The sequence below is a fragment of the Argiope bruennichi genome, chromosome 4 (genome assembly GCF_947563725.1).
Source record: "Argiope bruennichi chromosome 4, qqArgBrue1.1, whole genome shotgun sequence".
NCBI lineage: Eukaryota > Metazoa > Arthropoda > Arachnida > Araneae > Araneidae > Argiope > Argiope bruennichi.
The window spans coordinates 72,419,947-72,445,071 of record NC_079154.1 but is presented as its reverse complement, the minus strand read 5'-3'; the positions used below and the strand labels follow the sequence as shown (position 1 = coordinate 72,445,071).

The 25,125-nt window shown below is 27.0% G+C and overlaps 1 protein-coding gene across 2 annotated transcripts in view; it reads left to right on the top strand.

Annotated features, from left to right (window-relative positions):
- Positions 1-25,125, top strand: part of LOC129965435 (eukaryotic translation initiation factor 4 gamma 3-like) — a 125,916-nt gene that overhangs the window by 49,481 nt on the left and 51,310 nt on the right. For both annotated transcript variants that reach the window (XM_056079296.1, XM_056079295.1), the window contains 10 exons: positions 1,248-1,346; positions 1,507-1,666; positions 2,649-2,740; positions 3,352-3,524; positions 6,826-7,030; positions 7,894-7,992; positions 8,077-8,208; positions 8,314-8,389; positions 8,506-8,652; positions 12,558-12,730. In XM_056079296.1, the coding sequence (XP_055935271.1) occupies positions 1,248-1,346; positions 1,507-1,666; positions 2,649-2,740; positions 3,352-3,524; positions 6,826-7,030; positions 7,894-7,992; positions 8,077-8,208; positions 8,314-8,389; positions 8,506-8,652; positions 12,558-12,730 (1,356 nt within the window). The remainder of the gene's footprint in view (positions 1-1,247; positions 1,347-1,506; positions 1,667-2,648; positions 2,741-3,351; positions 3,525-6,825; positions 7,031-7,893; positions 7,993-8,076; positions 8,209-8,313; positions 8,390-8,505; positions 8,653-12,557; positions 12,731-25,125) is intronic.

Sequence of the window (25,125 nt, the reverse complement as noted above, 5' to 3'; positions counted from 1 at the left end):
TACTAACTGAAAATAAAACAGAATATATGTTAATATTAGATTCTAAAACATGTTGGAACAGTTTACTCTTAATGATGGAACGAGTTTTGAAACTGAGAAATCCAATCCAAAAAGCAATGATTAACTTAAACCTGCAAATTAATTTTTCATATAATGAATTTGATTTAATATCCAGAACTGTTACAGCTCTACTTCCAATAAAACTGGCTGTTGAGGCATTATGTCGGAGAGATTCCAATATTAACAGGAGAGATTCCAATACAGCAAATGCATTGCAGTCACTGAAAAAACAGCACACATCTATTTCTGAAGAATTACATATTACATTTAAAAATCGCACAGAAGAAAGGCATACCGAAATGGAAAAAAATGTCTTACGGTATTTACATAATTATAATGATTTTAAAAATGAAAATGAAGAAAAGAGATTAACCAATTCAAATCTGATCAAGTTTATAGTAAATTTTCTTAAAATTTTTTACCCACAAACCTATCCACATTCAGAAGAATTCGGCACAGTTATCGAAGATTATGATGACACTAATGTCGATAGTGAAAAGGAATTGTCTCTTGAACAAAAATTAGAATTAGCGATTAATAAAAAAATTTCAACAAACCAAAATACGATACAGAAATCGGCTGTATCCAAAACCATCCAACAAGAAATTGATTTATTTGAAGATGAGGGATTTAGAGATAAATACTTAGAAAAAGTATATCGCGCATTGCTAACAGTACAATTAGCGTAGATGCCGAAAGAGCGTTTTCGACAGCTGGTAATTTTTGCACAAAATTATGTTCCAGGCTTAATGACAGTACAATCGATGCATTATGGTTTGAAGATCACATTTCAAAAATTTTTAACAGTACCATAAAATGAATAGTGATATTTACACATTTTTGTGATTTAAATAAATAAGATGTTCCTTTACTTTTTTGTGATTCTTTATATACTGTTATAATTTATAATTTACGAATTATTTTTTGTGATATTTACACTCTCTAATAAAACTGGCAAATAAAACAAAGAAACTCCTGTGTTTTCTTTATTTTTCTAAAATTTCTACTACCTATATTAAAACCTGTACCCGGTATTGCGATCTAAAAAATACCGCATACCGGTATTGAACTTTTGGTCCGATATTGAAATCCCTAGTTGAGAGGGAAAATAAGCTGGTGTTTGCAATAATTTTCTAATTTCATGAAAATATTGTTTATTGGTTATAATTTTTTTCTTGTTTTTTTAGATGGATATTTATTTAGCTCAAATAAAATTAATTGTTGATAAGCAGATGGCAAGTCCAAGAGTTAGATTTATGCTGGAAGATGTTATAGATCTCAAAAAAGTATGTTTGCCATTTTTGTTTTTTTACTGTTTAAGAGAAATTATTTAATACATTTTTATATTTACTGTCATATATGTAATTTTGTGTTTAAAGATTATAGAAGCATTCATCATCTGGTTTTTATTTTTGTTTGGATATTTTTCACCTTTCTCTCATTCAGAATAACTGGGTGCCTAAGAAAGAGGAAAACAATCCTAAAACTTTGGATGAAATTTGTAAAGAAGCAGAGCGCGAAGCTTGTGAGCAGCAACATCTTCTTAATAATGAGACTAATTATCCCAAGACAATACCTCAGGATAGAGACCAACCAAACAATGCTGGTATGTAAGTTTTCAAATCGCTTTAGTTTAAAATACAATTTTTAAAAAATCAGTACTGACTTTTTATAAATATAAATCAAATTATTCCATTTGAAAAAGGTTGGCCTTCAACCTTTATAAGCAGTAAAGGTAGAATGAGTCTATTTGAAGCCATAATTTAAGAAATTAAAGCATTAGCTGATATTCACATGAATGGAAAAGCAGTTGCAACAGAAAGTAAAAATAATTTTTAAAAAGCATCCTAGATAACAGAGCCATAATATTGTGAAATGCTATATTATTTAATATTCAATAATGTTATATAATATTGTGAATATTATTTAACAACATTAAGCATTGCATTTTTTTTTTTTTTTTTTTGCCACACGCTTCATACTATATATATATATATATATATATATATATATATATATATAATATAGTATGTAGCAGAATACTCATCAGAATCCAAAATTAAATAGTTATATGTTGATAGGAACAAGTATAATCATATGTCAGTATTTCTGAACACTCTGTTGTAATACACAACCAGAAATAATTAAATTACCATGTTAAGATCGTCAAATATAACAAACACCACAGATATTCATATGGAACATTAGTATATAATTTTAGAAAATTACTTATATACATATTTATACATATTATGAATTCTTTGTATTGTAGATCTTTTACTTAATTTTAATTTCTTTGTCTAGTTAAAAAATATTTTTCTTATATATTCAGTTTATGATGCAGTGAATTATAGAAAAACTATCAGTTTTTAGACACAAAGGAAATAATTGTTGTATAATTGAAAAAATTGCAGGAATGTATATCATCAATTTCATTATTGACACTTTTGTTTTTATTATTAAAATAATTTTATAAAGGTTGGACAATATATTTTATGTATTCAGTAAGTAATCATATTAGTTTACTGACATTTAAATAAGTGTGTATCACTGAAAGATGATGATAATTTTCTCATTTTCTTCTTTAGAATTGGGTGTCCACAGCTCAGAGTACAATGAAGATGAATTGGAGAAGTCTAATTCCTTTAGAGATGGATTTCGTCACAATAATGATTTTGAAGTAGGCATATATACGTTTTTTCAGTTATCAAATTCTTATAAAAGTTTTATTTCTGCATCAATTTTCCAAAGGATGCATTTGTCACAAATAGAAATATTTACTTCAAAATCTATTGGTGCTTCACTTATATATATTGAAACTGTAAAGGCCAACAATTGTTTTACAAATTGTTTGATTTTTAGCATGAAGTGCAATAAAGGCCATTTAATAAGATCACTTCAGGATTTAAGAAATTGATAACATTAACTGATTAATAGCAATAAACGAATTGGGTAAAATCAGTTATATTTTTATTATAGCAAAGAAAAGGAGGGAAAACCACTTTGTTCAAGATTCTAATTTATTTCAAAAATAACAATTGCAAAATTCTGCAATTGTTGCTTCCCGACAATTATTCTTTTAGCACTATATATATTTTCGTGTTTTGTATTGTTTTGTACTATGAAATATTAGTATGAATGGATGCATGACATAATTCATGATTGTATTTTGCACCTTATCAAGTCTTGGTTGTTCATATTTCATTAACCAATTCTAATGCTTTTTGGAATAATATATTTGTTTATTATGATATTGGAAAGTATGATTTAGCAAATATTCATCTTTATTAGGAAGTGATAAGATGTGTTATAGAGATGGCTTCTCCAAATACTGTCCATATGTACATTAATGCTACTATTAATGACTTTCTTGAACGGTCTAGTGAGGCTAGGTACTCTTTAGGCCAGTTATTGGCTTCCCTTCTGAAAAAGAAAAAAATAACATTTGACCAGTATAAAAAAGGGTAAGTTCTCTGCTTTGAATCTTTATTACAACATTTTTTTATGGTTTAAAAAGCATTTCCTTTACAGTTATTATGTGTTCCTTACTATAAGTATTCTTAATTTGAGACTTTAATTTTTAGAAAATTTGTTTTACAATTGGTCAAATGTACTGATCTGCCCTTGTAGTAACCTATAACATTTTGTGTTGCATATTATAGAAACCTTTTGATAACTGCAATTTGAAAGGATGCTTAATGAATATAATGGTTATGCAAATTATAACTGTTTTTAATTATCTTGATGCAGTGTTTAAATTCTTGGACCATTAAATATTATTGAAAAAATTAATATCAAATATACTTTTTTATTTCAGGAAATGGGGAAATTTTTCTTGAAAATAGTAGGAAATATGCTTTTTCCTAAATTGTAATCAATTTTTTGGAATAGATTTCTTATTGGAATACTACAATTTGTAATGACTCTGATAACACAATTGGAGTTATTTCCGCAAATCTTCATCAATGATGATCTTTATGGAATTCTTGTTAAATATAATGTAATGCTTTACCAATATTAATTTGTAAACTGCATAATTAACTTAATTTTGATCAGATTTGAACAGGTGAGAAATGTTGTCAAATGGATAATATCTTGATTAAATTTGTAGATGGACCATAAAGCTTAAGAAGGGGGGGGGGATATAAAATGTATTGGGAGATACATGAAATTTTTATTTCACTTCTTTCCTTGAACCATTTACAACAATTCCACACAGCTTCTTGATGATTGAAGAAAAAATCCAACAACTTTCAAATTAAGGGAATTATTACTTCGTCAGAAAATACCCCCCCCCCCAAATATATATATATATATATATATATATATATGTATGGCGTAAAAACTTGTTACTGAAGAGTGATTTTGAAACACTCTATTTTTGACTTTTTTTTTTTTAACTAAACATATACTGCATTGTTGGAAAGATGTTTTTAGTTTTATTCTCTTTCATCCTCTTATGTAATGAGAAAAGGAAAGGATTAGAGTTGTCTTTATATGATTATTCAAACAGCGTCCTGGTTTTTCAATCTGCCTACAGTTTTTTTTTTTTTTTTTTTCATTAAATTGAAAAATTCATTGTAATTGCAGTTGTTAATCTATCTTGTAATTTCTGAAGAGAAATAAATTATTCTCAAAGAACTTTGAAACTTCAATCCAAGATATACTTCAGAAAATTTTTAAGGTGTATTATTATCGACAAAAGCAAAATTTCATGAAATTCCTGGAATTTTGTCGATGTATCTGTTAGGGACAAAGACACAATGTCCTTCTAGAAGCTTTAACGATATGTCATGGAGATGTAAAAGATACATGAGACATAGTTCAAAGAGTTATCAGTAAACTCTTTCTTTGCTGTGTTGATCTCCATCAAATTTTCTCTAAATGCTTTGTGCTGGTGCAATTATTTAATAAAGATTTGCTGCTTGTGTGCTGTTGAATTCTGCAAGTAGGTATAATGTCTGTTTATTCTTTTCCATCCTCATATAAATGAGAGGAAGAAAGGATGAAGGTTAAGGATAGGTGGTCTTTATATCTCTATACAAACAAAAACCTACTGTCAATTTATATTTCGTATAAAATATTTCAGTGTGCCAATATTTTTTTCTTATTTTAATATTACATATTGAAAATGTAGTTTTTAATTTATCTTGTAATTTCTGAAAAGATATATGTTATTTTCAATGAACTTTTAAACGTTAATGTAAAAACACTCTTGATGACATTTTTTAAGTATATAATTTATTACTAAATTAGAAATTAGTTGTATACAAAATATATTTTATGCACGATTAAGATCATTCATAATTTAATAGTAAATTAAATAATTCATATTCATATAGAATAATTTTTTTCATTATAGAATTTTATCATAAATTGATGGTAAGATATTAATTAATGCCTTTTGCTATTCATTCACTGAAATTATTTTTTTAAAGATCTTTGAAATTCATTAATCATTTTATGAGATTTACAATAATTATAAAAAGTCAGAATCTTCATCTTTGAAGATTAGAATTAATTTCTTTTTTAGTATTCAGAAAATGTAAAATTATTTTATTACTGTGAACATCAAAGGAAAAATCATTGATTCATCATATAATTATAAAACAAAACAGTCTTATGAATTCTCAAAAATGCTATTTAAAGTTTGAAATTAAAAAAAAAATGTTTTGTCTGATTTATTGAAAATTTAAATATTCATTATTTTTTTTCATAATGTTCTGGACCCAAATTTTTTGTTCAAATATAGTTACCTTCAGTAACTCGTTAATTTGTCCAGTGTTTGAAACTTTATAATTTATTAATAAGATAAGAAATTGTAATTGATTGTAAAATCCTGATTGTGGTACAATCTTAATTTAAAAATGGGCCCAAAGAAGAATTCAGGAAGACCCCATTTACGAAATTTCAACAATAAGAACTTGTTTAATTTTTGACAATTATTAATTTAAAATTAATTGTTCAGGAGACCCAAAAATAATAGGGAAACAATACACTTAAAATTTTTAATATTTGAACAAAATTTTGATGGAATTGAATAAATACTGATTTGAAATTCTTTTGAATGGCAAATATAATCCTGAAATAAAAATATTCTGATTATGTAAATTTGAGAGGCAACATCCATAAGCTGTAAAATATCTTAAGTGATACAATTTTCAATGCAAAAAATATGGCTTGTCGATTATTTGAACATTAATTACATTATTAAGCAGTAGGATAAAAAGTATTTGAACTAATTATATTTCATTAATATAAAGTATTTTTACTATTTCAAATAAGAGAAATTACCATTTTCTAATGAAATGAGTTTTTAAAAATGTATAATAAAATACATGATATAAAGATTTGTTGAAGTAAGGAAATAATTTGAGTTTCATTATAAAAATTTTTGTAAAGTAATGCAGTATTTTTACAAATCTTATTTAAAAATAAATTTTAAAATAGGAAAAACCCTGCAAAAGAAAATTAATGTCATTGGAAAAGTAATTTTGTGAATATTCAGGTGGTGTAAAAACTGTTTTTGTGCAGAAATATTTTTGAAACTTATTGTGAAAATAACCAATTAATTTTTAATTGAAAGTTAGAAAAATGGTTTTTAAATATAGTTGTCAAATTCTAATATGTAAAGCATCAAATAATGTGCATATATAAAAGTTTAATATTTTGTTTTATATACATTCTGTTAGGTATGGGTTAATTAACAAATTTACTTAAATAATAATAAAGTTATTAGCTTGTTAACAATTTCTATTTTTCTAGGTTTGCTGGTGTTCTAGAAATAATAGATGATTATGCTCTGAATATTCCTTTAATATGGGATTATATGGGTGAAATCCTGGAGCCGATGATAGAAGTTTATGAAACTCCTTTTAAATTATTAAAAGAAGTATTAGAACCATGTATACCATCTGAAAAGGCTGGTATGCTCCTTTCATCCATACTTCACTGTGCTGCCAAGTGGAAGGTAATAAATATAAAGCATTTCATTGCTGTGCATATAAAAAAATTATAATTGAAATATTTCTACCATGGTTGGTTGCTTGCAAATTGAATTTGCATTTTTTAACTCTGTAAGCATCTGTGGATTTTTATTTTAAAGATAAGAAATCTATTATATGTGCTTTATCTGTACTATTTAAAATGAATAAATCGTTTTTTTCTGTCTCTCTCTCTCTCTCTCTCTGTATATGTGTGTTTAATTAAGTCTTTGAAACAAGAGGATTTTTTCCCTGGAATTTTTTAAACATATATCCATGAAAATGAATCGATTTTTGAAATGAATATAGAAATCAGAAATAGTCAGTTGTGTTATTTTGCTTAGGTTGTCAAAATAGTTGATTATTTGACCATTTCAAAAGGACTCATTAAGATTATTAAAAAATGTATTATTTGATTGTCATTGTCAATAGTTTTGTCATATTGACAGCTTTATGTTGGAAAGTTTTAATTCATGTTTGTGTGAAAGAAAACATATTTTAATAGAATTTGGAATACTTAATCCAATAATGGAATACTTTTTACAAATTATTTTAAACTTTATTGTAGCATTTGAATAGTTCCAGTACTTAGAGAATTTAAAAGAAAAACATTGGGTAATTATAATTTATTATTAAGTCTTCATACTATAATTTTGCACTAACCTGATTGAAGGAAAATTTACCATAAATGCAAAATATCAATTTATTGTAAACATTTAAATGCACTTAAGAATGTTGATATTGTTAATTAATAGGACATGAATGTATTGATTGAATTAGCAACTTTAATAGTTTTCTAGCATAATCTCAGTATTTATGTTTCTCTCTCTCTGTGTGTGTTCATATATAGGGCACAATGAAGCTTGGAGAAGTTTGGAGAGAATCTGGTGTACAATGGACTGATATAATTGGAATTGATAGAAATGCAGCAGAATTTATTGAAGAACATGTAAGAAATGTTTTACTTCTTTATCTTTGTTCAGTATTTTATTAGTGATTTTACATATTGATGTTTTATTTTGTCCTTAAGTAGCAACTTGAATTTACCATGAACCCTATGAAAGTCATTCCACCGATTCAGATACCAATGGAAGGAATGAAGAAACATCTATTGAGTGGCTTAGAAAAAAATGATGAATTGGAAGATGTTTCCAATTGGATCGGAGTAATTATTCTTAAAATATTTTATAACATCCTTTTTTAAAATTTTACTTTTATGTCGCAACTTTATTTTAAAATGTGGTTTAACTTTGAAAATTTTATTATTTAGGCAAATGTATCTGACACTAGTGATCCAACATTCGTCCATGCTTTGGTAACAGCAGTTCATGAAAGTTGTTTATCAGGTAAAAAATACTTTGATTTGTGAACAGCATTCGATTGTCTCAACCAAAAGCAAAGTTTCATGTCTCTTGGCTAATAATATTATTAATTCTGCTCGTTAAAAGACTATTCTTTTCAGATTCAGGAACTGCATGGAAATTAAATACAAGTAAACTGAAATCAAGGATACCTCTTATATCCTGTTATGTGTCCACCAATAAAAAATTACAATTGCAATCTTTGTATGCTGCACAAGCTCTTGTGGATCAGTTAGGGCAACCTAGTGGTAAGTGTGTGTGTAGTTTGCATCTAATATATATATATATATATGCACTGTGTAAATCCATATTTTCAAAAATAAATAAATCTGTATCAAGAACATTGTAGTATATTATACAATAATGAAAATAAGTTGAGATATCCTTCAAAATGTCAGTTTAATTGTTTTTAGAGTTTGAACGCATTTAGTTATAGATTATTCTTTGTATAGTTTCTCTTGGACTTTCTACTATCAGTATGAAAATGTTGGTTCTAAAAATAAACATGAAACATTTTATTCTGTGTTAGTTGTCTTGACAATCGGCTTTTCAGCAAGCTTATCTAATATATAAAAATGAATTTTTGTTTGTTCGTACCTTATGCGCTGCCGAAACAATTAAACGATTGCGATGAAACTTGATTAACCTACTGCTTGCACCTCCGCGAAGGTTATAGGAATAGTACAGTTATCATATCTCGTATCTAATACATAAAAATGATTTTTTGTTTGTTCGTACCTTATGCGCTGCCGTACTATTCAACCGATTGCGATGAAACTTGGTCAACCTACCACTTGCACTTACCGATAGTTATAGGCATAGTGCAATTATCTAATGTATATAAAAAAAATTATTTTTGGATCTATTAACCAAGGATTAATCTTCAAATAACTCGCTGGGGAGACACAATAGATTCAGTAGAAATGCTAAATTCAAGTTAGAGGTTAATATTTCATAGCTATTGTATGCAAATGCCATGTAAATCATTTTGTGAGGCAACAACTTTATTAGAGAATATGCGAGAAAGTTTCGGAGAGATCAATCCTGCGACTTTGAAGTTTTAATTAAAAATTTAAGAAAATTTTAGCATTTTTTGCAATAGCTTCAGAAAATATTATAGTAAAAAAAAATTGCATCATCTTAATTTTCAAAAAAAAAATATCTTTTCAACTACGTCAACAATTTTATGGCATAAATATATTTTCTATGTTTAAACAATTTTAAATGAAAAGATTTTAATCATATATTCTAACATTAATCTTGAGAATTCTAAATGAATATCGAGCAAATCACGAAAGATACAAAAAAATTACAATTCTGAAAAAACATCAAACATTACAATTCTAAAAGATTACACATATTTAATATATAAACATGAATTTTTGTTTGTTTGTATTTTATGCTCTGCCGTACCGTTCATCCGCTTATGATAAAACTTTGCCAACTTATTGCTTGCATTTGTGAGAAAGGTATAGGCTTAGTAGAATTATTATATCTAAAGTAATTAAAAATAGAATAAATATTATTTATACTTCTCCTTTATATATCATTTAATTTCAATGAATGTATTCGTTGTCGACGAGAAAATTCCAAATTTCCACAATATTTCCAAAATTATTTCTTTGGTGGCAGCAACGTTCCGGGTAACAGCTAGTTAGACATATTTAATGTAAGTTAAATTATTTAGATATAATTTCATGATTCTTTAAGATTGTCAGATATTAAAACTATATTATTTTAATTGTTTTACATGTATCCTGTTTATTGAATACCTGAAATTCTCGAATGGTAACCATTCCCATGACATTAAGCACTATTAGAAATGTTATTGTCTGGTTCTTTCATTTTTATGTTATTGTGAATTGACTTTTAATACCACTTATAAATACTCGGATACTAAACTAAAACCTTCTTCCTTAGCTTTCAAACAATAAAAAAAAAATCCTTTGATTAAATATTTCGTGAAACAATGTTCTTTGATCCTTTCTTCCTTCAAAATGAGGTGAAAAATGTAAAGAAAAGTTGCTTGAAACTCATGGAAAATTTGCATGATTTTTAAATTAAGTAAATTTAAAGAGATAATTTTTTTTTAATTTTTAAAATGGTTTAAAAACTGGTTTGGTGTAATGATAATGATACTTTTGGAAATTATCACAGAAAAGCATTTAATTAAATACAGTTAATGCTTAACTTTTAATAATTAAAATTCTAACGAAAATTTAAAAAAAAATCACCTAAATGTACTCATTTTTATTCTCCAAATTATATTCGCACTACATATCTTTACGTATTATAAAGATGTGCATGTATCATTTGATAATACAGACCTTTTGACTTACAGCTTCCAAACTTGGCAAACATATATTTTGGAAGGGTTAATAGTGTATTTTGGAGCAATTTTTTTTTTAATTTTTAATTAAAATTTTGATTAATTAAAAAGTAATGGAGTTTTTTTCCTGATAATTTTCAAAAATATTACAGCACAAAAACTAATTTTTATATCATCTTAAAGTTCAAAACATTGGAATATTTTCAATACTACTTATGCTTTACCCTATAAATTAAGTTCTATTTTTTATGAATAAAAAAATAAATTAATCAAATTTTTCAATAATTTATTTTGCACAATGAAAATAAAATTTAACCTTCATGAGTGTTAACCTCATTATGAGTGTGTGTGGTTTAAAATCAGCTTTTATCAGTGTGTTGACAAAAACTGGAATTGAAAGATTAAGTTAATACTTACTGCAAACTAAACCTAAGAAAATGTAACATTTCACAAGTACTTGCATGAAATAAAATAAATATAAAATAATATATTTTCTTTAAAAAAAGGAATGCGAGAAAAAGTTTTATGTGACATTTTAAATTAGCTACATTTTTAACTCAGTAATTCAGTTTTATTTAAGGCATATATAGTTTAATATATACCGGATATCCATTCTAATCAGGGCTCAATAGTTTTAAAACTTTTTTAATTGGCATATATATTTAATAAAATTGGTCTGAATGAAATAAATAATTATATTTTATGTAGTTTCAAATAATAAGTGAATAATAGATGAATTATGAAGTTTAAATTTTTGTATAGATCCTCTAATCAGACTTATACTTAATAAATTATTATCGAAACACTAATTTTTTAAATAAAAAAATTTATTTGCAATTAGAACTGATTGAATTATGAAAATCTAAATGTTTTTATTCTATAAAAGCATATAATTTTAGAACTCTCCCTCTATTGTCTTGTAGAAAATATACTAATCAGTATTTGGACTTTCCCAAGGGCTGATTATCTAAAATAATGAAATTGTTGATTGTCTTAAAATAATGATATTCGAAGCTTTATAACTCAGTCAGGCTTGATCGCACAAGATTGAAATATTAGATGTCAAAGTAATTTTACTGAATATGATTTATAGGATCAAAGGTCTGTATAACAATTGAACTTCGTAATTGTTTTTGGAAGTACATATAATGATTGATATAAAATAATATATTATTTCCTGTATTTAAATTTTTTAAAGGTGAAATTGAATTTCATGATGAATTGGAGGATTTTTTATTGAATGATCATTTGAAATATTGCATAAATTATAATAAAAAATATTCTATAGTGCACATAAGATTACAATGCTAGAGGATTCGATTTTTGGTAGTCATATTTTTAAAAAATTATGTTTGATCTCAGCAAAAATGTTTTTGTATTTATTGAAGTCTTATTTTTACCATTTCAAATTCAAATTTAAATCTTACAGCAGCTGACAGAAAATTAGAGAGAAATATAATACAATGAACAAAATATTATGTGGTTTCTGTAATAATATGAATTATATGTCAAACATTTAGGAGTGTAGAATGTCAATGATATTCAACTTTATTATTAAAGATAGAGATTTAATCTATTATGAAATGCTCATAAAAGAACTAATGATTTTCATTTTTGCTTTTTCTCATTTGATATTAATGTATTATGCAGACAAACTGCTATTATGGAATGTGGTATTAATCAAGGTATTAAAGTGAGCAGATTTTGAGTGATTGACATTTTAATTTTCGTTAATTATTCATATTAATTATTTAAAATCATGTATGCGATATATATTTTTTTATGATTCATATATATATAATAATGAATATTCTTTTTTTCCAGGTCTTTTGCATCAGATTTTCTACATTATGTTTGATTATGGTGTGGTTAGTGAGGAGACTTTCAAAGAATGGAAGCAAAGTGATGATGCAAATGAAGCAGAAGGAAAAGCTGTTGCCATTCATTCTGTGAAAGATTTTTTCACTTCTTTACTAGAATCTGATAAAGAAACTAAAGTAATGAACTCTGTGTGACTACCACTTTTATTTATAACAGATACTACTACTACTAACTACTTTCCTACTACTATAATTACTTTCCAGTGACTATGTATAAATATACAAAGTATTTTAATATTTCATGTATATAATAAGTTTTAATATTTTTTCACATAATAAAAAATTAATAATAAATGTTACAAGAACGTTTATATCTTCTTTCTGAGTTACTGTTTTAAGATCATATATTATTTAAAATCATATATTTTTTTCGAAAAAAATTCTGAACAGGGTGCAAGCGATGCTATTAATCTAATAGTTAAATAAATAAAAATAATAAAAAATTATGCAAACTCAATTTAATTTTAGAATAAGAATGGTATTAACTATTAACCTGATAATGGTATTGTCAGGTATAATTGATCTGGTTTCAAGTTGTTCATCATATTCACTTAGTCATTACCATATTTATAGACAGTAAGTGTCTGCTTTATGTGTATGTAAATATGCCAATAATCTGCATGCAAATATGCCATACAATCTTTATCCATAATCTTTGTTCCTTATAATAATAAAGATATATGTTTGTGTTGGTACTCTATAGTCCAGACCATTTGAACTAAAACTATCAAACTTAGCACATGCTTTAAAATAAAAAAATTTTAATGTGCACCGCAGGGTGTTTCTGAAATTTTCATTAGAATTTTAATTATATAATTTTTTATTATGTGATAATTATAATTATTTAATATTTTATTATTATTGAAATTTATGTTTATTCACCATAACTTCCAAGAATACTATATAAGAGCTTTTTGCATCAGTGTAATATTTAAAAAGATTATCTTTTCAATGATACCAATTTTTTGACATATATATATATATATTTATTAATTTTTAAAATATATTTTTAGCATATTTTATAACAATAGATTTTATTAAGAAAGTGAAGCTTAAGTCTTTTTCACAATTGCTACTAATATTTTATCCTGGCTTTTATTTTTCCCATTGTTAAGTCAAGTTATAAAGATTTGATTTATTTCATGTTGAGTAGATTTTAGTGTAAGGTATGCTTTTAATATAATTTTGAAATTCGGTTGTACTTACAATTAATATTTAACTTCAGAATTAAAAAATGAGGAAATATTTTTTTTATTATTTATTTCTGGATATTTTTTTCTGTGATATAACGGTAGATAAATATATAGACAGAAAATTAGAGAAATGTAAAGCTCAATGAACAGGAGGGCACAAGGCTTCTGAAATAGTATATATCTATCAAAAACATATTTATTATTATAACATATATATTATAAAACATATATATTATTAAACATATTAGACATATTCATCAGTCTGTCTAAGACAAAGATAACTGAGAAACACTTTGAGCTAAGCAGTTGAAATTTGGTATATGGTTTTTACACCACATTTGCAAATTTCTATCAAATATTGAGTAAAATCCGTTCAGAAGTCCGGCTGTACGAATATAATTTAATTCGATAATTACAAAACAAAGAGAGCTAGATAGATAAAATTCGGTGCTCAGACTGTCAGTAAAATGAACAGACATGAAAGAGCCCCAGAAAACCACAAGAAAGGGGAAAGGGGTCAAAATGTGCCTGTCTCCAGACACGCACAGATCGTCGGAACGCGGCTTAAGTCAGAATCATATGCGGATCAACCCCTCCTTCAATAGACAAACGTTCCCGAAATGGAAAATTTTCGAAAAATGAATGCTGAAAAATATATTAACCTATTGTATGTTTTTTCATATGTGCTGTTATATACTCCTTCGGGCAAATCCCGAGATTCTTGTGGACCTTCCGTTGTCCGCTGGCAGTCGGTTGAGGATCACTATTTTAGTACCAAGTTTAAATCATTTCTCTTTCTTATCAGAAAAACGTCGGATTATTTTTGCTTTTCATTATCAGTTGTTCTTTGCCCATTAATTTCTTTAGTAATTAACTTTGCAATGACAAGAGACGGAACTTACAGTTCAGAATCGATTGTATTTCGAAAACTGTTAATTGCAATCTCATTTGCAGGATAGATACTTTGAGAAAAAATGATCGTGTTTGAATGTCGAAGCATTTTTAATGTGTATTAGTAGGGAAATAATTTTAATTAAAAAAATAATAGAATATTTTATAATTTATTTATGCACAAAAAAGTATTCTCTAATGAATTTTAAAGCAGAAAAAAGCTTTTAAAATAGTGTCGCTAATTCAATTCAAGGAACTTATTTCCCATTTTATACACAATTAAAATAATAGTATGTTTTGATTCTAAAATTCGCACCAGTTGCAATGTAAAATCATGTGCTGGTGCAGATTTGAGAGTTAAATAACTATACACTTTTTATTAGGATATTTAATTGATGCTATTTAAATATAAACTCTTGTTCTCTAATTGCAACCACATAGCCGCGAAATGTGTGTTCGTGTGGACTGGATTTACCCATTACACGTACAAATGTGGAAATTTGCATTCGATTGGAAATGTTATTTAAAAAAAGAAAAGAAAAAACCTCAATTATATCCTATACGGATCCGAGCTTGAAAAATGATTATTAAAACTAGAATAAAAATTATAAAAACTAAGAAAATTTACAGTTTGAGTTGATTGTATCCAGAAACGTAGGACAGATTTGGATGAAATTTGATACATATATGTTAAGTTGATATAACACAAAAAGAAATACCAAAGAACATGTGTGATTAATACGCATGATCGAGTAAAGGATTAAAAGTATAAAACAAATATTACAAAATAGGGCAAAAATTAATTGATAAAATGTATGATATCTTCTTACACTTATTCAGTTCTCAGAACATTAATTCATGCTGAAAATTAGGTGGTATCAGGGGTGTTTGTGCTCCGGGGAAACCCCGGAATTCCGGGGATTTTGAACTTCGATGCCCGGAAATTCCGGGGATCGTCGTTCAAAAGGAAGTAGGAATAATAATGAATTATTTATTTTGATCTGGGTAATTTTGTTTGCTTTGAAAGCAGAAAACGCAAGGTCAGTGTGTGTGGTGAAAACTTTTCCTTTCTTTCTCCAAAGGCAGTGATAATGCGTGAAAAGGGGGAAAAAACTTCTTTTTTGTTCTTTCCTTATTGCGAGTTATGACTCATTCCCCCGGTTCTCGGACATTCTCTTCTGGATTCTTTTCGGCAAGTAGGCGCGGCAGAAAAAAAAGGGAGAGACTTCGTTCGACCAGATGTGCGATCACGTGACCTGGGTTCAAAGGTCTTAATTTTGCAAAAAAAGTAATTCATTGAACTTTTATAATTAGGTCATTCAATACTTCATAATTGTAATTTTTCATTTCTCCCCCCCCCCTTCTCGAAACTCCAAAATGTCGGTAGTAAGTCCGTAAAAGTTTCAGGGGATTTTTTGGGGTCCCACAAACACCCCTGTGGTATATTAGTATCGTTGGCAGCCGCTCCTTTCTCCTTTAACATTGCATTTTTCAGGTCCTAAATATTTATGAGGGAGAGGAGTTACATGAGATGATATTTCATATCTCAAGAATGTCCTAGACATGCTCTATGGAAATAAAATTCAGAGATCTGGTTTGCCAATCTATGCAATGATTATCCTTACTTTTAAGAAATTCATCAACAAAGTGAGCCTTTTGTAGAAAGATCATTATCGCTTTTAAAATAGAAATATGGATCAAATACATCCTAGAAAAAATGAAAAGAGGGCTAGAAAATTATACTTTTATTTAAAATCAGTCACAACTAACTGAACTCAGATCATCAAACTTGCGCTGACATATTGGTCTTTTTCTCGAATTGTGGCGGACGTATAAAGGGACCCTGATTTCTTCCACATGAACGTATTGTACATCGAGAATTACAGGTTAAATTGACTTAATTCTGTATCATCAGCGATCATAAAGGTCTCCTCATTACCTCTGCTCAAATTTTGACTTTAATTTTATTATGGTATATAGATTTTCTCTTGCGTCTGTGCTTAACATCAATCATAAATATGAGATCTTAGAAAGCTCTGTTCATCTTTACTGGGGTACAAGTGGCCTTGAATTCATTTTTAAGACAGAGAAAAGGCTAGTATAATCAAAGAATTTCTAGAAAGTGTGGATATTCAGTGTATGAATTGGCCAACTAGATCTCTACTTTAATCCCATAGAAAATGTCTGGAATGCACTTGGGAGGATGATTGTAACTTGTTTTACTTCTTATACAGCTATCCAAAAACATGAAAAGAGTGAAAGAAACTGTTCAATTGCCGGAATTCCAGGATGAAATGTTGTGGAATCGAGACTCTATAAACTATTAACCCATATTTTTTGTTCCATCTTGTAACGCCTGCTTTACACTTTCCTGATCATGCTTATGGGTTTTAAATTTTAACTGTTCTATGGTATTTATTTTAGTATTAATTAATCTAAGTACGTTCCTAATTCCACCACAGTCAACCCGTACCATATGCAATAATTGATCGAAAATAAACATTTTTCTTAATTTTGAATATTAGGTTCATTCTTATCTTCAATTTATTTCATATTCTATATCAGCGTACTCCTCAATGGTACATAAAATGATTCCGTGGGTATTAAAAATAATGCAGTGGACACTGATAGAAGAGAGAAAAAGGATGTTGAAAAAAAAACTGACGTTTCCATCCAAAGTAAATTTCAGCATGAAAAATTCGTTGTCATAATCCGATCCAGATTTAAAATTACTGAAAATTGCCATACAACATGGTTCCTATTAAATGTGTTTATCTATACTTATATATAAAGCTGTGTGTGTGTGTGTGTGTGTGTGTGTGTGTGTGTGTGTGTGTGTGTGTGTGTGTGTGTGTGTGTGTGTGTGTGTGTGTGTGTGTGTGTGTGTGTGTGTGTGTGTGTGTGTTGGCGCTGTACAGGCCAGACCGTTCGACCTACAGCTACCAAAATTAGTACGTGTATACCTTGGAGGGCGGGAATGTGCACCTGAGGTCCCTTTTTTTGAAATTTTAATTATTAATTAAAAACTAACTTTCTTGCCAAAAAAAAAAATCCTTTTATTTTCCCCACCGCCAAATGAGGAATTTTTTTTTTTTTTTTTCAACAGGAATGAGGCTAGGGCTAACATTTTTCGGCCGATTATTTCAAACGATTCTGTTTATTTTCTTAATGTTTTATGCATTTAAAATTAAACATTGTTAATGAATCGATCTTTCAGATACATTCTGAAGTACTTTTTAATTAAAATAACACAGAATAGAGGAAATTAAAAAAATTTTTAACCTGTTTTCGACCGATTATTTTAAACGATTCTGTTTATTTTCTTAGTGTTTGATGCATTTAAAATTAAACATTGTTATTTAATATACCTGCTCAAGAGGAATGTGAAAAAATTTTGTTGACAAATTCTTGAGATATTACGTAAATTAAGAAAGATATTCTTTAGTGCCCCTAAGGTTTAAATGCTCAGTGACTCTGTTTTCAGTGATCATATTGCAAAAAAAAAAAAAAAAAAAAAAAAAAAAAATGCTTTGTTTCAGTAAAAAATATTATTATATTAATTACAGATTAATCATTTCCACTTTAATTTAAAGCATACATTCTACGGGAACTAACAGAAAATTGGAGAGATACAGATTACGTTATGACTGAAGGCATTTATAACATTCTGAGTGAATTGAAATTTGAAGTTTTAAAATATTTAATGAAGAAGCTATTAAAGTAGGAATTACATAAAATAGTTAATTATTAAAATTTTAACGAACATTAAGATTGGTGAACCAGCTGGTTGCCAAAGGCGGCTAGTGTGTGTATATATATATATATATATATATATATATATATATATATAATTTAAATCTTACTAAAAATATACATTATCAATATGCACAATTTTTACATAACTTGAGTAAAAATAATATATATATATATATATATATATATATATATATATATATATATATATATATATATATATAATATGTTATTCCTGTACTTATATGTAGTTCTTAGTGATTATACATAGTCGAATGGTGTTGGGTGCTTAGAATCATGAAGATAGGTAAGCAAGTAACAAAAAAGCTCAAAAGACTGTTTAGGCGAATAATCAAAGCAATAGACAAAAATATATCAAATTTGATATTTTCGAGTTATTCTCAAACATTAAAATTTGAAAATGGTGTAAATACTAATTAATGGCTAATACAGAATACTGGAAATTTGGACATATCATTTTCAGATAATTGTACAAAAAATAAAAAGCATTCATAAAATTATATATATTATTATTATTATTACCTTCTGTTCTCTCTCTCTTTTGGAGGAAATGTTGCAATATTCAAAAAAGTCAATCTCGAGATTTTGGTGATTCTCTATTATTTGTATCTCCCTAAATAAATAAAACAATTTTGATTGCGTGTATCCTGGAGCACGATGGCTCTCAAACAGAACTGCTGAGCAGATGGACTTCATAATGTGATCATCACATTTATATTATTATCGATAATACATTTTTGATGAAATTTGGTCTTTGGAAATCTCCCTGTCAGATTTACATTTTAATACGATAACAATAACGTGATTAGATAGATGAAGAAATTTAGCTTATTTTTTCTTCATCGGTATAGAAAATAAACAGCACATTTTAGGTTGAATCCCAATATTTATACTTTTATAGATTTTGATGAACTGTCAGGGTGTCACTTGAATCCTAAAAATAACCTGAACTGTTCGAGACAGATATCTACATTCAGTTGGTTGTTTATAGGACACTTTAAATGAAGTAAAAGATAATTTTTAGTTATCTGTAAAAATAAATATACTATTGAAAAAAAAACTACTAAAAAGTCTAAATTTTTACACATATTATCAATAATTTAAAAAAATACTTTTGAAAATCTGGCTTTTTAAATAAACAAAAACAAAAATAGGTGCCACTCTTTTTCGATTAAATCTGAAAATTAGAATATCACTAATTTAGATTATTTCAGCGGTTGCCTAGAGAAAAATCCACATAATAAACTATGCACATTTGAAGCATAAAAAATTAATGAAATAGTGCAAAATAATGAAAAATTAAAAGCTTCCTAATTTGGTCAAAGTTCAAATGGATTTTTTTTTTTTTTTTTTTTTGGTTAAAAGTGTTTAAACGTCCAATACATTTTACCAAATATGATTGAAGGAACAAGATGACTACCTGAAACGTGAGGCATCGTATTTTTCAGCAATGCATTTAATAATACAAATAATTGAAAAATTAATCCTTAACTTCATTTAGAGCATTTTTTCAAGTTAATATACATACTTATCTCTAACGGTTTAAAAAATAGCTAATGGGCCACCATTATACCGAAATCCTGTATAACTTTTGGTTAACAATCTTATATTCATTTAAAGTGTTGAAAGAGCTGAACTAAAACACTTCTCGAATCAATAATACTAAAGCAAGATCTCAAAGTATTATTTTAAGGATGCCAATATTATCAAAAGGCTGCTGCATATTTTATCTGCGAATTTTCTCCGACAACAAACGGAGCTGTGATAAGCTAAGAGCCAATAGCAAAACATTGTTTTAGTGCACGTAGTGTGTTTCTTATCTACTAGTTTCAGTTTCATCGATTACTTCAGCCACAAATAAGGGCCTCTTTTCCTGTCATAAGATATTAGAAACGATTAGAATAAATGTTTGACTAGTATTTGCAAATAAAGTTTTAAAAAGTGTTTTTAGAAATAATTTATTTGAAAAAGTGCAGGTGTAGCAAGGTGAGTAATATATAAATAGCATTCAATGTTCACAGTTAATGATTTTAAATTAATTAGATACAATATTTAAATAGGAATATGCAATAATAGTTAAAATATTAATATAATTTTTTAATTAGATATAGTACTGAAGACTTAAAGATTTCTTATTGAAGTGTCTGTCTACGTTAAAACCCATTTTTGATCGAAAATCTCGTTTCTTTTAAATATTTTATTTGAAAGCATGCATCTTTGCATTGTCAAAACCATTTATGTTTTATTTTTCATTTCCTACTATTAGCTCATACTTTCTCTATATATATATCTTGTTCAAATTTCAATCGTTAATAAAATAATTTTTATTCATCCACTCAAGTTCAAATATATTTTTTTTTAATTTGTCGTGGATGACTCTTGATGTTAATACAGTTTTTTTTTAAATATTAATTAATTAATTAAATTTGATCAGTAATTTCTATTTGGTCGCCAAAATCGCTATGTCGCCAAGCTCTATTTTGCCACTTAATATTCTAATTTTGTCATATGTATATACATTTTTATATTAATTGTAATTATTTAATAAAAAGTAAGTATATAAAGTAAGTATATTTAATAAAAAGTAAGTATAATGTTTTTTTATTTAGTTTTTTTTATTTCCCTATTAACTTGATTTTAATACTTTTGTATATATATATATATACTAGCCGCCTTTGGCGACCAGCAGGTTCGCCAATCTTAATGTTCGTTAAAATTTTAATAATTAAATATTTTATGCAATTCCTACTTTAATAGCTTCTTCATCAAAATATTTTAAAACTTCAAATTTTGATTGTCATATAATTCATTCATAATATTATAAAGGCATTCAGTTATAACACAATATGTATCTCTCTAATTTTCTGTTAGCACCCGTAGAATTTATGCTTTAAATTAAAGTGGAAAGAATTAATCTTCAATTAATATAATAATATTTTTTACTGAAACAAAGCATTTTTTTTATAATCTGATTACTGAAAATAGAGTCACTCAACGTTTCAACTTTATGGGCATTAAAGAATATCTTTTTTAATTTATGTAATATCTCAAGAATTTGTCAACAAAATTTTCTCAGATTCATCATGAGCCGATCGATTCATAAATAATGTTTAATTTTAAATGCATCAAACACTAAGAAAATAAAACGAATCGTTTAAAATAAACGGTTGAAAACAGGTTTTAAAAAAACTACTTAAAAAACGATGTACTTAAAACTATAAGCATATACAAAAAATATATAACTAACATAAATACATTTTAATTACAAAAGCATACAACGAACCTAAAAATAATTTAAATCCAGTCCGCATCTTTTGATAATAATTGTCAACAGAATGCGGAATTCAGAACACAAAGCGCATGCGTGAATTTTCAACGCCAGTTACGTAACACAAATACGTGATTTTTTCTACGCCAGTTGGGGTAACGCTATGCGGATTAGAAATTTTTAATTTAATTTATTCTGTTTTATTTTAATTCAAAAGTACTTCAGAATAAATCTGAAAGATCGATTCATTAACAATGTTTAATTTTAAATGCATCAAACATTAAGAAAATAAACAGAATCGTTTGAAATAATCCGCTGAAAAATGTTAACCCTAGCCTCATTACTGTTGGGAGAAAAAAAAACTGAAGCCTTACTCATTTGGCGGTGGGGAAAATGGAAGATTTTTTTGGTGGGAAAGTTATTTTTTAATTAATAATTAAAATTCTAATTAAAAATTCGAAAAAAGGAACCCCAGGTGCACATTCCCAACCTCCAAGGTATACATGTACCAAATTTGGTAGCTGTAGGTCAAACGGTCTGGCCTGTAGAGCGCCAACACATGCACACACACACAAACACACATTGAGCTTTATTATAAACATATATATATATATATATATATAATATTACTTGTTATGATAATTAGTCATGAAAAAAAGGTATTTAATAGAATTTAACAGCTAATATTATAAATAAACGTTTTTCATTTTTTTTCTTTCTATTTTGTTGTCTTACCATATATTATATTCCAGCCCGTCTCAGGCGACAAGATGGTTCTCCGGGAATATTGGTTATATTTGATAGTAGATAAATCATTTTTATGACTTTATATTCATGAGTCCGCCAAACTGTCAGACATAAAGTCATGTTACTTTAATTGTCTTAGTTAAGTTCTGTTTATTGTGTACATGAACCTTTTTTAACGGAGACAATTCCATAAAATCCCAGTACTATTAAAAACCTAAAAATCTATCTTCCAAATTTCGTGAGATGGTAACTTCACTTTTTTATTTGCCTTATAAACTGCACAGATATTAAATAAAAATCTCTTTTAGCTTTCAACAATGAAAAATATTTGGTGAAACAATGAAAGCGGTTCCAATTTCAGGATAACAATGTAATCTATTGTTAAAAATTAGGAAAAAATATGTTAAAAAATTATTAACCTAGATTAGGAATAAATAATAAAAAGACATTTAAGAAAAAAATTTGAAAAATGCGAAGATCATTTTTGTGCCATATTGTCAGAAAAACGCCAAAACTCAGCTGAATTTTTAATTAAAATTTGTCCTGAGGTCCTTCAAGTTAGAAATGGGCCAAATTTAGTATCTGTAGGTCAAACAATCTGGCCTATAGAGTCACTCACACACAGATTCATCTTTAGTATTAGAGATTATTTTGCAATATTGTTAGCATGAATTTTTTGTTCCTGATAGTACTGTTGCATATTTAGATAATTCGGAATTATTTGAGTATCCTATTAGTTTTCCTTACTATCCTTAAGTATCCTATTGTTTTCTAAAATTTATTTCATTGAAAATTAAAAACACAATCTTTAAGTTTGTTTTTTATGTCTTTTTTTTAAATGCATTTTTTATAATTTTTATTTTTTAAATACGATTGTTAAAATATTACTAAAAATGTTTGCCAGAAATGCGATATATTTTTTGTTTGTGATTCTGTTTAGAGATTGAACCAAGATATAAATGCAATGATAAAGCATCAAAAAGTTATGCCATTTTTAATTTTTTTTAAAAAAATCGACAGAAATCATTGACTTCACATTAAAATTCCCGTAATTTGGAAAGATTTTGAATTTTTGCTAAATCTTTGCATTATTCTACAACAATTCATCATTGATTATATAGTATATACGTCAGCATATATTAATACGATCATTTTTTTTTCTGATAGAAAATGTTTGGAAAAATATCAATTTTAGTGCAAAAATTTCTAATTAGAATTATTCAAATTATAAATTTTTTTCTACGATTTATTTAAATTTTTATATAAATGTCATCTGAAAATGGAAATAAAATTGCTTCGAATATCAATATTTTAAATTAAAAAAATTAAAGTATTTTTTTCTTTTGCAGCTATTTACTTTACTATTACTTTGCTCATAACTATTTCGAAAGTAAAATTTGAGGTCAAAATTCTTGAAGCTGTGTTTTCGTATGGAATAAGAATTCTTTAAAAAACGCTACGTGTAGAATATATCTAAATGATAAACGTGTTACTTTATTACCTTAGAACTTTTCTTTTGTTAATTGTATAAAAATTTATATAAATTTTAAAATTTTATATAATTTAGGGAATTATTATAAAGGCTCCCACGTGAAGAAAGAGAAATTATAATTTCCAGTTTTAAATTAAAATTATAACAAATTTTTTAGACTAATTAATATTTTAATATTTTTTTCAAGAAATCAATTTAAAATGAAGGGAAAATGCATATAAAGTGATTTTCATTCAAATCAAAATTTCAGGTAGTATTCTATTTATTTTAAGTCATAGCTATTCATATTTTTTTTCTATTTTAATTTCAGTTATAGTGTTATTATTCATGTAATATAGTAAGTTATTCATGTAATTTTTCTATTTTAGTTGAGTTATAGTTATTGAAATAAGTAATTTTTCTATTTTAGTTGAGTTATAGTTATTGAAATAAGTAATTTTTCTATTTTAGTTGAGTTATAGTTATTGAAATAAGTTAGAGAAAAAATATCCTGTTATATTTACGTTCCATTTAGAGAAAACGAAAGGACAAATTTACGATGGGCCTCATAATTTTTAGCCTTGGTGAAATGAGGCTGATGGTTTCCTCTTCTTCAAAATGCATCATTTTCGTAAGTGAATGGGTAATAGGCCTTCGACACTAGATTTAGCATTAACTATGTGCTCATGCATAGTGGATTTGGCTTTTGAACCTGAAGCACTTTGGACTCTATGCTGAGGCCGACATATAAGTCAAGCCAGTGAACGTTTAATACGTCTGGATTAAATGTTCTCCCAATAGTATGATTTCGAAAGGAGTGCCGGCTCATGTGCTGTCCTCGCTATTTGACTCTTCAAATATAAAAATTAATAAATATTATAAATTTATATGATCATAATTGTTATACTTATATAAATTTATCATCAGAAACAATTAAACCAAATGTGAAGGATGTAGTTTTCTGCCTTGCAAATGCTTGGGAAGACATAAATAAGAAAATGAAATTTGCTCATCAAAAACGAAAAACATCAATGAGCGGCCATTGCAGAAGATAAAAAAAATATTGGCTATGAGTTACGTTAGCTGTAAGATACTATTGGTGAAAAGCTGAATGGAAAGAGCGGACGATCTGTCAACAAATGACGTAAACAAGCGCCTCTCGGATGAA